Source organism: Melanerpes formicivorus, unplaced genomic scaffold (genome assembly GCF_026170545.1).
Source record: "Melanerpes formicivorus ecotype bairdi unplaced genomic scaffold, bMelFor1.0.p_v2 SCAF_14, whole genome shotgun sequence".
Lineage (NCBI taxonomy): Eukaryota > Metazoa > Chordata > Aves > Piciformes > Picidae > Melanerpes > Melanerpes formicivorus.
The window spans coordinates 10,483,152-10,496,770 of NW_027142366.1; the positions used below are offsets into that span (position 1 = coordinate 10,483,152).

The following is a 13,619-nucleotide window of genomic DNA, read 5'->3' on the forward strand; positions in this document are numbered from 1 at the left end:
GCTGGGCCTCAGCTCACCAGTGCTTCCTGTCCACTCCAGATGGAGGTCCCCACGTGCTGCAGCCTTCTGTCTTGGGAGGTTCAGTGAGCACCTTGCTTTGAGCGTGCAGTCCCCCAGACAGGCCCATGGAAGAAGTGCAGCAGTTCCTGTACCCTGCCAGCTTCCCCTTCCTTGGCTGAGGCTCTCCTGCCCAGCTCTGTGTTCCTCGTTCCCCTCACCAGTTGGAACCTGGATGTGAGCTGAGGCCTGAGCCAGGCCCGGTGCAGGGCCTGTGTGCATGGGCAGTGCCAGCTCTGGCAGCACGCACAGGCAAGACCCAGCCATGAGACACAAAGCAGCGAGGGCCAAGGCTCAGAAGGGAAGGAGAAGTCTGTCAATTGTGCAGCCTGGCCGACTGCACAGTGGGTCAGTGTCTGTCAGCCCTGAGATGGGAGAAAATTCATACAGGGTGCAAGAGGTGAGTCTGCTGTGGTACCAGGCTGGCTCCCCAGGAGGGTGCCTGGGACTAGCCTCCCTCTGCCTGCTGCTCTGCAGGGCTGGCACTGTGTGCCCTGGTATGGAAAGCCCCAGTGAGCACAGCATCTCCACAGCCCCCACTGCTGCAGCAGATTGCTCCAGCCCCAGGGGCTCACACAGGACATGGTGTGGAACAGCAGAAGGCTGTTCTGTGGGGAGCTGCTGGTCCCTCTTCCAGGGCTCCAAGGGCTCTCTCTAGCTCCTTAACTGCCACAAGGTATAACGGGGATTCCATGAGGACAGTCAAGCTTGGAGCTGATGGAGTCTCTCCTTGGACACATGCAAAGCCACAAGAAGCTGAGGCTGTCCTTGGTGTGAGCCTTGCTCTGAGGCTGTTGGAGCAGAGTGCTCCAGAGGGTCCTCTGCAGGGTGGCAGCACCAGCAGCCCTGTGCAGTCAGCTGGGTGTGAGGTGGTCTCTGCCCTGCATGCAGCAGGCTGGGTAAGGCTCAGGGGATGCAGCTTGGTGGCAGAGGCTGTGTGATGGGGCAGGGAGCAGCAGGCAGAGCTGGGGCTGATGCTTGCAGCCTGGGCTTGAGGTGCCCCTCAGCATTTTACCTGTGCCCAGGGCTGGGGCTGGGCACTGGGGTAGCCTGGTGAGTGTGCAGCCTGCTGCCACCAAGTCCTCTCTGTAGGGATGTGGTGGAGCTGCCTGCACAAGAGCAGGGCAGGGCTGCTGAGGCCCTCATGGCACTGCAACCTGGGGGCTCCCTCTGCATCCCCTTCCTGTGCTGTGCAACCAGCTGGGGCCTTTGGCCAGGCTCTGACTGCCACCACCCTACTGAGGTAGCTCAGCTGCCTCCAGCCTGGCCTTGCTGGCTCAGGCAGTGCCCTTGTGTGCTTCTCTGCCCCCCCAGCTCTGCCCACTACAAACCCATGGCTGGCTGCTGAGGCACTGGTGGGGAGGCACTGGCTGTCCCCACTGCACCTCTCACAGCTTAGCTGGCCCTCAGGAGCAGGGAGGGTAGGATAAGACCACTGTGCCCCTCTTCTAGCCCCAGCACTTCCCCAGGGGAGACCTGAATCACCACTCCAGACTCACCAGACTCACTTTTTGGGTTTGGGGTTTCCTTTGCGTATCCAATTTTCCTCTTAATACCTATTGATTGATTCAAGTTTCTTCACCTCCAGCCCTTGGGTCTCCTTAGCACCTGCTTTCCCTGGACCAGAACAAATCCCTCTTGCTCTCTTGATTGCCTGGGACTGATGTTCCCTCCACTTTTCCATCCTGGCCCTTACACAACCAAACTCCACAGCTGCAGCACTTGAGCATGAGGAGAGCTATGACTGGGCTGTCCTCCTGCTGCCCTGGCTTCTGAGGTGGCCCCACCTCCCAGCCTATTATTTATGGAAGAGCCTTGTGCTGCTGCCATCAGCCTGTCTCTAAATGTCTTCAATTAAACCAAACCTCTCTTCTGAGTTGTCACTGCGCAGCAGCTTGCACCCAGCACCTTCACCTGACCTTCTGCTCTGCTGGTCTGCGAGGTGGAGTGATCGTAGGCCCCCTGCACAAGGCTAGGGGTGGCCCTGGCTGCAAGCACCTTTGAGCAGGGCAGAGGGAGGGACAGGGTAAGGCTAGAGACTGGGGAGCTGTTCTTCCAGCACAGAATCTGCCCTGTTCCAGCAGGGCTGCTGAGGGAGGAGGATTTTACTGATGCTCAGCTGAAATGTTTCCTCCAGCAGAGACCTGGGCTTTGAAAAGCTGCAGCTGTGCAGGCTGCAGTGGGGCTCCACAGCCAGGAGAAACCGTTACACACAGCCAGCACCCAGGAGGTGCTCTGGCACCCACAGCAGTACAGACAGCTTCTCCCCAGAGCCTTGCCCGATGCCCCTGGGCACAGGAGCTGTTCTAGAGTAACTCACCAGCAAAGCTGAACACAGCTTATGGTGCTGCTGCACTCAGAGCCAGCCTCCTCTGCCCCAGCTACCCCCAGCCAAAAGGGGCTGCCAGCAGCAGCTCTGGGCCCTGTCCTTTCCCTCCAGCTTCTCACAGTCCTACAAGTAATAGGGCAAGGGGGAAAAAGGGAACTGACCCCCAGCTGCTGCCACCCCAGAAAGCTCCGGGTCACCACAGGCTCTGCACCAGTGGTCACAAACAAGCCCAACTGCAGAGCGGTCAGCAAAGCCATTTATTCCACCTTCCTGCTCCCACAGATCTCCAGGTAGAAACCCACACAGGCTCTCCCCAACACCCCGGCGGGAGTTCACGGCACACGCAGAGCGGGAGCCCCGCTGCGCTGGCCCCCGCCGGCAGAGGTGCCCAGGCGGCAGCCCTGTCCCTCAGCCGCCTCGCTACAGGTACGGCCGCGTCCGAGTCGCCGCGGGGAGGTTAAAACAACAACCAAAACCCAAAACAAAGAGAGAGACAATTCTGCTCCTTAAAAATGAAAACCGGGGACCTGGCGGCGGCGGCGCACCCCTGAAATCAAAAGGGAACTCTAAGGCCTGGGTGCCTGGACATAAGCACAATGAACTCTCTGCAGGGGGCTGTGCAGGTGGATCTGGGAAGCTCGCTAGAGTTTAATGGCCATAAAAATACATCACTTTCCCCTGCTCCAAACCCGCGCCCCCGGCTGGGCAGTGAGAGCGCGTGGGCAGCAACTGCAGCCAGCCACGGGTCGGAAAGGTAGAAGAAAGTCTCTAAGTCTCACCCACTTAAGTGCGAAGGCAGCGGCGTCACTCCATCGCCTCGGCCACCACGTGCTCTGCCACCGCGTTTGCCCCCAGCCCCGCCTGCTGCTCCGCCGCCTCGGCCGCCAGCTGCTCCGCCATGGCCCCGCTCTCCAGCCCGACCGCTGCCTGCTCTGCCGCCTGCATGGCCGCCTGGTTCTCTGCCCTATCTGCCAACTCGTCGCCCGTTTTAGCGCCTGCCGCCAGCTCGTTGCCGTGCCTGGCCGCGGCCGGGTTTCCCATCCCCCCGGCTGCGTGATCTATGGCCGGCTTCTTCGGCTTCTGCGTGGCAGCCACCGCCTCGGCCAGCTTCTCCTCCGGCACCATGTTCAAGATCTTCAGGGCAAAGAGCAGCTGGAACTTGGCGGTTCCGACAAAGGAATTAGCCAGGAAGTTGGGCAGCCCACCCATGCGATCCTTCTGGGTGTAGAGAGGGACACGGACCATGCCCATCACCTGCAATGGCATAGAGTACAGCTTAGCACAGGACACACTGGCACTGGCCCCCCCTGCCACCACCCTCTGCCCCCACACCCTTACCCCAGCACCCCTCCAGCCCACAGCCCAGTCCCATCCTGCCAGATTCTGCCATTCCCTCCCACACCAAGCCCTGCCCTGGCCTCCTGCCCTGGCCTGCCTGCCCTCAGCCCGGCTGAAGCCCCTGCGCTGCCTCTCCCCAAGCTCACCAGGCCCTTGCTCTCCCTGCCCAGCCCAGCCCAGTCCAGCCCTAGCTCCATTCCCCCACCTGCCCCTTTGAGGGGATCCCACTGCCCCAGGCCACTACGGGGAGCCCACTTCCCCCCACACACACACACCCCCTGCCCTATGTGCCCCTCAACAACACCGCAACCCGGGGCCAAATGTCCTCTGCTTGCACAGGTGCTGGAACCTGCCGAGCGCCCGGCGGGCGCCCGGGGAGACCCTCGTTCTCACGCTTCACCCTGGGGCGTCAGCCGGACTCAGCTACCCAGGAGGAAGGCTGCCTCCTCCTGCCCTGCCTCCGTGCAAGCTGGGGAGAACTCGGGTTAAAGCATCACATCACCACACCAAGGGTCGCGATTCCGGTCCAGGATGCCCAGCCTAGAGTGGGGGGAGATGCCCCCCCAGATGTGAAACAGCTCTCACCCACACCGTGAGGCTGAGCAGCTCAGTGGGGCTCCTCCCTACACAGGCAGTCACCAGGAAAGGCCTGAGCTTGAGCTCGCTATGCTCCGGAGCCTGAGACACGACCCCAGCCAGCAGGCAGCGCTCCTAACGCCGGTGCTACACAGCGGTGCAGGGCACTCGCCGGTGGTAGCTCTACATGCGGTGCATTCCCCCGCTGGGCTGCGGCAGCCCAGCAGACACCTAAGCAGGGAAGCGTCATCTTCCCTGGGCCTAACGGACAGAGCTCTACACACCCCCTCCCTGGATGTCCCACCTCCAGCCCGTGGTCTCGGGAATGCACCGCGCTGATCTCGATGGTATGCAGCTCCTCCAGGGTCAGCTGCCTGGCGTAGAAGTGTGCCACCACGCGATGTGGCCCCTCTGTCAGGTGCGAGCACAGATAGTCAGCTTCCGTCAGGCGCACACAGCCCAAACCCAAGCCCAGCACCCGATTCAGACCGTCCTCCAGGGACCAGTAACGGCGATCCACGAACCCCCCGGGAAAGCCCAGTAGTCCGTCAAATCGCATCTGCATCTGCAATAGAGGCGCATGGTGTTAATGGGGCACCGCGGAGCCCCCCGGCGAGGGGAGAGGGGAGGCGCGGGCGCCCGAGCCCGGCGCCACGGAGGCCTCCGCAGTGGCGGAGGAGAGCGGGGAAGCCTCCAGGCCGCTCCAGCGCGGCCCTACCATCTCCAGCGCATCCAGAACCATTCACCGACACCATCTCCGAGAGCTCGCCGCGGCCCTAGGCCGAGACGCCGAGGCGTGTCCGCCCCGGCGCACATCCGGGGGTCCCGGGGCCTTTGCCCCGGGCTCGGGCCCGCCGCTGCCGCGGTCAAGCTTGACGATAGCATCAATTACTCTGCACAGCAACTACCGAGCAGCCAGAGCCACCGCGCCGCCCGCCCGGGACCACCCGCCTGCCCGCAGCCCGCCTCCCACAGATCCCGCGGCCCGACCCAGCCCGAAGGCCCGCCCGCCCCGCCCCACAGTCCCATCCCTGGCTGTTCCCCGTCCTGTTGCCGGTCCCGGTGCCCCACCGCCCGCCCCCGGTGTCCCCCCCCGCCCGCCCCCTCACCAGCACGGCGTAGCGCAGCGGGATGCGGCCGAAGAGCATGCCCGGATTGGGCGCGTACAGCATAGCGTGACACGAGTGGCTCCAGCCTGGTCCCAGCCTCATCGCCTCATACCGCGTGAGCGGCTTCAGCTCGGGCACGCCCGGCACCCCCAGCGTAGGCAGCGGCGGCAACGCGCCCGCCGGTAGGGCCCCCATGACCGCCATCGTCCCCATGGCCGCCATCGTCTCGCCGCCCGCTCCGTGAGCCCGCTCTGCGCACGCGCGGCGGCGACGGCGACGAAGGGGCGGGACCAATCGTCGCTAGAGCCAGTGGCAACAAGACGCCCGCCGCGGAGCCAATGGGGGCTCGGTGGCGCTCGCCAATCCCCGCGTCCTCCCTCGGCGGGGCGGCCGATGGCGGCAGGCAGCCAATGGGAGCGGACGGTGCTGCCCGCGTCGCTCGCCATATTAGGCAAGGGCCGCGCGAGGGGCTGGCGGCGAGCGCCACCAATGAGATCAAAGCTGAGGGGTGGGCGCCACGAAGTGCGCGCCTGGAAAGACGGACGAGGGATGGAGACCCGGCCCCGCCCCCCGGCTCGCTCGGCACACGGCCCCCTGCCTAGGCCCCGCCCCCCACGCCCCGCAGCCGGGAGCGCGTCCGGCCGCTGCCCGAGCCCCCGTTGTGCCCGTTCCTCCCTCCCGAATCAAGGACTCGCGTGACTGCTCCACGGGTTTATTCCTACAAACATAGAGAGGGAAGAGAGAGGGGCTCGCCCCAGGACCCGCCGCAGAAGCAGAACAAGGCACACGGCGTGGGCAGCGCCAGGCTCCGCGTGGAGGGGAGGGAGGCGTGGGGCTCAGCCCGGGCCCGTTCAGGGTGGGCAGAGGCTGACCCCCAGCCTTACCCCAACTCGGCGGAGGCCCGTGCCCCGGCAAGGCTCACCCCAGCACCCAGGGCAGGCAGGGAGGGCCGCAGCTATGTACAGGGGCAGTGACAGCAAAGGGCTGTGCTTGGTGTGTACAAAATATACAACGGTAGTGTCCTTCATCTGCTGATTTTAACCCCAAAAATCCCCCCCCGCCGCACCCCCCAAGTGAAAACACGACTCCGGCCCCTACCCACCGCCAGGAAGCATGCACGTCTTTTAAAAATCACTGGGCTGTGCTGACAGCGTGCTGGTGGGACACGCCAACCCTGCTGGTGGGACACGCTGCAACCCCGGGGGGGTGAGCTCGGGCCAGCCCCGCCGGGGAAGGGGGGGAGAGGTTGTGCGTGGGGTCTGGGGTCCAGCGGCTGGGGCAGGGGTGTTCCAGCCCCGCTCACAAGAGGCTCTGCTCGTCCTCCAGGTGAAGACGTGTCTGCTTGAAGAGAAGGGGCTGCGTAGGGCTGCCAGTGCCGCGGCCGGGGAGCATCTTGGTGAAGTCGGATGAGCCTGAGTGAGGAGAAGGGGGGTTCAGTCCCGATAATGCCAGTGCCCAAGCAGGGTGCTTGACCCCGGGGAAAGGGCAGTGTGGACCAAGGAGACCATCACCCCCACCCCCTCCTACCCTGCACTGGCCACAGGAGACAGGGCTGGAACCCACCAGCTCAATCCCCTCTGCCCCTGCTAAGCGCACAGGGGTGAGACATGGGACACTAAGGGGACACACTATCTGCTACCAGTCTGGGAGAAGCCAACAGATATTCATAGTGCCCATTAGGCAGCAGAGTTCTCACCCAGGAGCCTAGCCAAAGACAGGGGGGAAGACTGGGGTCCTGGGACTGGGGAACAGCCAGTGCCAGGAATGGAAACAGAGCCAAGACAGGGCCAGCAGCACCAGCTGGTTGGTTTGCTGCTCCCTCCTTCCCTGCCCCAATGGCCAGGATCAGCCCCATCCCTGCTCCTGCCCGGCTGCCAGCTGTCCCAGGAGGGCTCCTGCTGCCCCACACAACAGCGATGTGTAAGAAGAACGAGAAGACGTACCAGCTTACTCCTCTATACCAATAGAGCAGGAATCGGGACCCAGTGCTGCCCAAGACAGGAGGGAGGAAGGCAGACAGAGAGGGAAGGAGACATTAGAGAGGTACTCAGAACAGACTGCCGCTCTGCAGAAGAAAACAGGCTGCAACAACAACAGTTGGGGTGAGGCCAGCAAAACACAGCCCCACTGCCACACCACCCCACAGCAGAGGGGTGCCCGCTGCCCCCCACACCAGCTTGGTCTTCCAGAAGCTGGCCCATATGGTTCCCCTCCTTCAGCCAAATGTGGGAGCATGGTTTGCTGCAGGCACAGGAAGCCATTGTCACATAAACTGCACCATTGAGCGGCCACAGCCCAGAGAGGAAAAAGGAGGGGAAGGACAGAGACAAAAGGGTGAGGGAGGAAGAGAAAGAAGGGGGGGACAAGTTACCTCTGCACTAGCCCCCCTCACCCTGTGCAGGTGCATTCCTGTCCCATTCCGAGGCTGCAGACCACCACCCCAGCTGGGGAGGCTGCCCGTGGTCAGGCACACCAGCCACAGACCCCCAGGCCCCCCGGTGACCTGAACCAGACCCCAGAAGGTCCAACCCCAACAGCACAGCCATTACCTGGCAGGTAGACGTCTACCGGAGGGTCGCTCTCCGACTGCGTCAGGCTCCTGTGCTCACTGCAGCTGGCGTCCTGCAGGACATCTTCAACTGAGGGAGGGCGGCTACCTAGAACCAGCCAAGAGCACAGCCCTTCAGAACCAGCCCAGCTCTGCAAAGCACTTGGCCAGGAGGATGAGCTGAGATCTTCCATTTGAGGAAGCTCCCTGCCCCCCTCACAGAGGTCTCAGCAGAGTCAGGCAGACTGGCCCAGGTCACAGTGGCAAAGGGCCAGCTCTGTTCACATCCCTGCTCAAGCCTCAAAATGCACCCAGCACTTCCCTCCCACCCTGTCCTCGTGCCCTCTGGATGCTGACTGTGGACCAGAGACCCATCCCAAAGACATAGGGTATATCTTGCATAGCTGGTACTGGAGCCAGGGTCTCACCAGGACCACACTGGGGCAGGGGCAGGCAGCCATCTCCTCCCTCGGCTGTGTGAGGAGATAGCCCACAGCATGGACATTCTGCTTGTGCAGAGCTCACAGCAACGAGAGATGCTCAGAAACAAACCAGGGAGCTCTGCTGACTTCTCCCCCATGCTTTCCAGGATAGACCTGGTGAAGCACAGCAGCTAGGAGGTGAAATTTCAAGGGCTGGATATTTCTGAACAAATGTCCACTCTGCAGCTGTCCCTACCCCAGCACAGCAGAGCTGCACACCACGATGAGGCCTGGCTGCCCCCAGGGCTGAGTGCACACTCACCCTGCAAGGACGAGGCCTCCTCAGTCTCCTCCCCTGCCACACTCTGTAAAGAGGAAAAGGCACAGGTTACTTCTGCAAATTGGAGGCCATCACTGTGGTTGTCTCCTGCTCTGGTGGGTCTCCACAGAGCTGTGCTTGGGGCCAGGACTTGTTTCCCAGAAGGACCAAGATGCCACCCACCAGAGGCCAGGATGGATGGGGCTTACAGGCAAGAGAAGTGGGTGTGGAAAGCCCAGCAGGGCCCAGCTTCCACCTCAGACACTGCTGGGCCCCTCCAGGAAACTGAGGGAAGGTCAGCTCTGACATGGCTGCAGCCAAGGGGCTTTCCAACTCTCCCAGCTCCCAAGGATGTGCTAGGGTACAGGCAAGAGCTATGTCCTTCCCTATGGGTAAATAAAGGCATCCAAGACTGCTGGCTCTATGGTACTCGTGGTAAGAAGATTATCTTCAGCCTGTCACTGCAGAAGCTGATGGCCCTTCATGAGGCACCTCCCATGTTCCAGAAGCAGCACCCCCCAGAAGAGCTCTGGCTCAGAGCAGCTCCCCAGCAGAGCAGACTTACTTCTGGAGGGCTGGTTTCTCTCAGGACCAGCTCACCACCACTCAGTGCTGGTGGTGAGTCAGAGTCCTCGGAGAGCTTCTCTTCATCCTCCTCATGGATTGGGGACGAGGGAGACCGTAGTGTGCTGCAGCAAGAGAAACTCCATTTGCAAGCAGCCACAGCACTGCCAGCACCATGGGCACTGGCAGATTTGTTGTCAGCAGCTTACGTTGTCACCACCCCTGCCAGGTCCCTCCACCAGCAGCATAAGCCAATGTACATGAGCAGGAGACCAAACTATTGAGCTAACGTCCCCAGGGCCCTCCAGTACCAGCTGAGGAGAAGAGCAGCAGCATTGCTGGGGCAGAGCCCAGTGGTGCAGAGCTCCAGCACAGCCACACAACTCAGACAAATCTGTCTTTCATGGAAAGCAAGAGGAGCAGGTCCCAGGCTGCTTCTCACACCTTCAGAGCTCCCTTCCAAGGAGGAAATTTGGAGTGGAGCAGAGTGAGGAGTGCCAGGAACAAGCCTCATTGGACCCAGTCTGTACAGCCCTGCAAGGGACACGTGAAGTACACCTGCAGTGGGCTGCCTGCTCCACACCTACATCCTCCATCACAAGGCCACTAGAGGAGGCTTGAGATAACAACTAAAGAATCTCCTTCAGCATTTTGTGCTCTGAAATGTGAGCATTCTTTTGCTCCATGGAAAGCAGAAGTCCAACAAAGTTTGAATGTCTAATGCAAGGCAAGGGACTAACTGCTTTGGAAATGAGTTGATTCCCTCCAAAGTCTGGACTCAATTCTCCTTGATAAAAATCCTCTTTCTTTTGGTGACAAAGCCAGCCCTTAGGAGACATAAGTTGGTCACCTCAGGTTGAATACAAGAGTGATGTCCCAGCTCTCTCAGTGGCACAAGTACCTTCTGGCCTCCTAATGTTCTGGGTTAGCAGTGCTACCAGTGCTGGGAGCAGCCAGAGCCCTCTGCTGGTCCCAGTGCACGTGGCCACAAGCCCCAGGGCTTTCCAGAGGAGCGCACCCCTCCATCCCCATGCTGACCTATCTGGAGACTTGCTCCGCTTGCCCTTTTGGTGGCTGCTCTCCACGGCTCTGTCCATCCCAACGAGGGGTCGGCCCGCCGGTGGCATCCCATCCACCACTCCAGAGTAGCTGATTTCCTCATACAGAGGAGCTGAGGGGATGGAGGGGGAAACAGAGCGGAGGCCGTTCAGCGCTTCCAGCAAGGAAATGGGCTCGTAGCCTGGAGGGATGTTATCAGAGCTCTGCAGGTGAGACAGAGAGGGGCACCGTTAAAAACCCTTGCCAGGCTGGAAGCCCCCCTAGATAGGGAAGGTCCTGCTCCCCAGTGCAGTCCAGCCCTACACCTCCCACCATGTGCTCCCAGGCACCCCATCCCCACAGCCATCTCTCCAGAGAGCCTCAGCCTCCTTCCCCTGCAACAGCCACAAGTTCTCCTTTGGGTTGTGATGCTGCTGCTGCTGCTCCAGGAAAGTTTCTGGAGCAATGCTGGAGGGCCTGGGCATCTCAAAGCCAGAACATGGCTGGACACCCCCTCTGTCATATTTTCAACAGCTGGACAAGGATGGTGAAAAAGCAGGTTCCTAACAAAGCTGCTATGAAATACAGGTGGACTTTTTTCACCCAACAGTTCAGAGACCCTTCCAGCTCAATAAACATTCCACTTGTGCTTCCAGCCCTACTACATGCAGCTGGTTCACAGCAGCACCACTGAGAAAGAGTCAAAGGAAGAGAGCATGTGTGTACTAGCTGAGAGCTGGTCTTTGGAGCCCAGACCACTTCCACTTCTTCCACAGTCTTAGTCCTCTCAGCTGCTAGCATCGGCTCCCTGCACAGTCACCTCTGCTAAAAGGTAGGAAAGAGATCACAGAACCACTGACCCCAAAAAGGGAGGAGGGCAAAACTCATTAAGCTGGCAGTCCAAGGGAGCTTTGCAAAGCCATTAAATCAACATTGGTTTAACTCCAAAACCTCTCTTGATTACAAAGATCTTGTGGACTCAGAGACAAATGGGGTTGGTGCTGCATCCCAGCAGGCCATAGGCAGCTCAGCCCAGCCCACCACAAAGAGACATGACTGCAGCAGTCCACACTTACACTACATTGAGCTGTTCAGCCCTGTATCCTCAGGGAGGTGGCTCTGTGTTGTGCCTAAAGTGATGTGTTGCTGCTAAGCCTGGCCATGAACTCCTGTAGCTTCTCTGAGCCTGATCTCCTCATCACACAGCTACAGATGAGCCTGCCCAGCAACCTGTCTTAACACAGTCATTGACTTGGTGTGAGCTGATTGCTGAACCAACTCACTTGTGGTCACAAAAGGAGCCAGACCTGATGGGAAGGAAAGGAGGAGTGGCACCTGGGGTCAAGCATCAACACACATCCCCTGTGTACTGGTCCTGTGATGGTTATGGGCTTTCTCTGAAGCCCACAGCTGGTGACTGCAAGATAACCAAGTCGGATGAAGAGGACTCGCTGCACAGCTGCTGCCACCTGTAGGCGGTGGGGCCCAAAGCCACCTGCACAAAAGCATTTTATTTCCAGACAGCATCTTGGAGGTGTTAGTGTGTGGACAGAAACATCAGGGAGACAAATCCCTCTGGGTAGTGTCTGGGACATTTTCTCCTGGCTGTGTAAACCAAGGCTGCTCCCTTTGGTTTGCTGTGGTGAGAGCTCAGGACCTATGGCTCAGCTTAGAGGCTGGAGGAGGATTTCTCAGACAATGGCTACAATACCCTCACTGCAACTTGGTGAGTTTTCACACAATCCTAGGAGTCTCTACTCTCTCCTGGGACATTACCCTACCCACAGAGCCCCCTGCTCCAGCAGCAGTGCTGCTAGTTGCTGTAGGAGGCCTGCAGACAGCCAGAGTCATGACAAGCTTTCAACAGGCTCATCACCCGAACCCAGCCTCAGTTCTCCAGGCTCAGGCAGAACAAGCCACCTCCCTTGTAAGGCTGAGCATCCAGGCCTGCTTGAGCAAAAGAAAACAGCAGCCCCCCGATACCACTGAGAGATGCAGCTGCATTTGATGGGAATACACAGAGACCCTTGCTGGCCTGGGGATCTCCCTCACCTTTCCCCTTCCTGCCTCCTGGTCCCCTACAATTCCACTCATGCTGCCCCCAGTTACACTCTCACACCAGCTCAGAGAGTCCCCAACAAAACAAGCTCCATCCTTCCTGTTTCTGCAAAACCAAACCTCTGCAGCCAGTGCCCCTGAACGCAAGACCTGGTGCAGCAGTGCCTGTTTGTGCCCCTCTACATCCTAGCACCAAGGTGGAAACCACAAGAAGATGTGCCCACAGCAAACTGCCAAAGGGACAAGACAAATGCAAGGAAGCTTTTGGGTGAGCCAAGGGGACAGCAGCTTGCCCACAGACCTACACAGCTACAAAAACATCTTGGCCAGGAACTCTTAAGCAGCCAGGCTCAGGACCTGAGGACAGACCTGGAGTGTCAGCAGGAGACCTCTGTGGCAAGCTGCTTCCATCTTGTTTGTTCCTTTGCGGGCAAACCAGGGAGGTTAGTGAGTGCCTGTGCAGGGTGTGAGGGTCTCACCGCTGCCATGGAGGTGACAGGCGGAGTGCCGCAGCCCGTGCGGGGCACAGCTCAGTGTTAGCAAAGCCTCCAGTGTGGGACACTCCCATGTGCCAGTGACACTGCTGACAAAGAACTGCCACGGGAGCCAAGCACAATCAGATCCACTTACTGTTTCCCTTCTAGGTTTCCTGCTGGGCAGGGAGACAGTGCTGACTTTAAGGACTTTAAAGGAACACTGTCAAGAGAAAACCAGGTTTTAAAGAAGTTGTTTCTTGAGGTTCAGTGACACAGACAGACACACAGCATGTCCTCACCTCGCTCCAGGTGGCAGCACCTGCTTCCTCTACACACCATGCTCTGCTTCCCAACAGCCTACAGGCTTTCTCCCCCATCCTATTTCTTAGCCCCAGCTGAAGGCAGATGGATAAACCCAGGCTTTTTCTGTGACAGTACCTTTCTGTTCCCATGAAACCCTACAGATGATCTAGATGAAGATCTCCTCACTCTGATTTTTTATGTCTCACCAGAGCCAGCTGCCAGCTGTGCAACAGCAGTGGTTAGTCAATGAGCTGCTGCCCTCACCAGAATGGGGACACGAGAGCAGGCCCTGAGGCCACCAACACCACACCATCCATCCCATGCTCCATCAACTGCATGCCAAGACCCCCGTCGCTCAGGGAGGCTGGCACTACAAGGCCTTCCTGCTACCACACAAAGGGCATTTCATCAGAGCATGCTGCCACACAGATGTGTGTGTAAGTCAGACTGAGCCCTTCACAATCTCCCAGCTCCCCCACTGT

The 13,619-nt window shown here is 59.8% G+C and overlaps 2 protein-coding genes across 7 annotated transcripts in view; both read right to left on the reverse strand.

Moving 5' to 3' along the window:
* Positions 1 to 2,620: 2,620 nt before the first annotated feature.
* NUDT16L1 (nudix hydrolase 16 like 1) lies at positions 2,621 to 5,672 on the reverse strand. Of its 3 annotated transcripts, XM_068146937.1 has the most exons (4): positions 5,410 to 5,672; positions 4,605 to 4,865; positions 3,166 to 3,640; positions 2,621 to 2,933 (listed from the first exon to the last, which is right to left on the reverse strand). In XM_068146937.1, the coding sequence occupies exons 1-3, from the start codon at positions 5,629 to 5,631 to the stop codon at positions 3,191 to 3,193; spliced, it is 933 nt and encodes a 310-aa protein (XP_068003038.1). In that variant the 5' UTR covers positions 5,632 to 5,672; the 3' UTR covers positions 2,621 to 2,933; positions 3,166 to 3,190. The 3 variants fall into 3 exon arrangements, with proteins under 3 accessions (XP_068003038.1, XP_068003037.1, XP_068003039.1); XM_068146936.1 differs by having other exon boundaries at positions 2,621 to 3,640; positions 5,410 to 5,671; XM_068146938.1 differs by lacking the exon at positions 4,605 to 4,865 and having other exon boundaries at positions 2,621 to 3,640; positions 5,410 to 5,671.
* Positions 5,673 to 6,107: 435 nt separating this feature from the next.
* Positions 6,108 to 13,619, reverse strand: part of MGRN1 (mahogunin ring finger 1) — a 62,363-nt gene continuing 54,851 nt past the window's right edge. Inside the window, exons 12-18 of one of the 4 annotated variants that reach the window (XM_068146942.1) lie at positions 12,989 to 13,054; positions 10,301 to 10,524; positions 9,264 to 9,387; positions 8,702 to 8,744; positions 7,959 to 8,066; positions 7,353 to 7,397; positions 6,732 to 6,821 (exon numbers count right to left, since the gene is read on the reverse strand). In XM_068146942.1, the coding sequence (XP_068003043.1) occupies positions 7,357 to 7,397; positions 7,959 to 8,066; positions 8,702 to 8,744; positions 9,264 to 9,387; positions 10,301 to 10,524; positions 12,989 to 13,054 (606 nt within the window). In that variant the 3' untranslated portion in view covers positions 6,732 to 6,821; positions 7,353 to 7,356. Of the gene's footprint in view, positions 6,822 to 7,352; positions 7,398 to 7,958; positions 8,067 to 8,701; positions 8,745 to 9,263; positions 9,388 to 10,300; positions 10,525 to 12,988; positions 13,055 to 13,619 lie in introns of all 4 variants that reach the window. The other 3 variants (XM_068146940.1, XM_068146943.1, XM_068146941.1) reach the window with 3 other exon arrangements.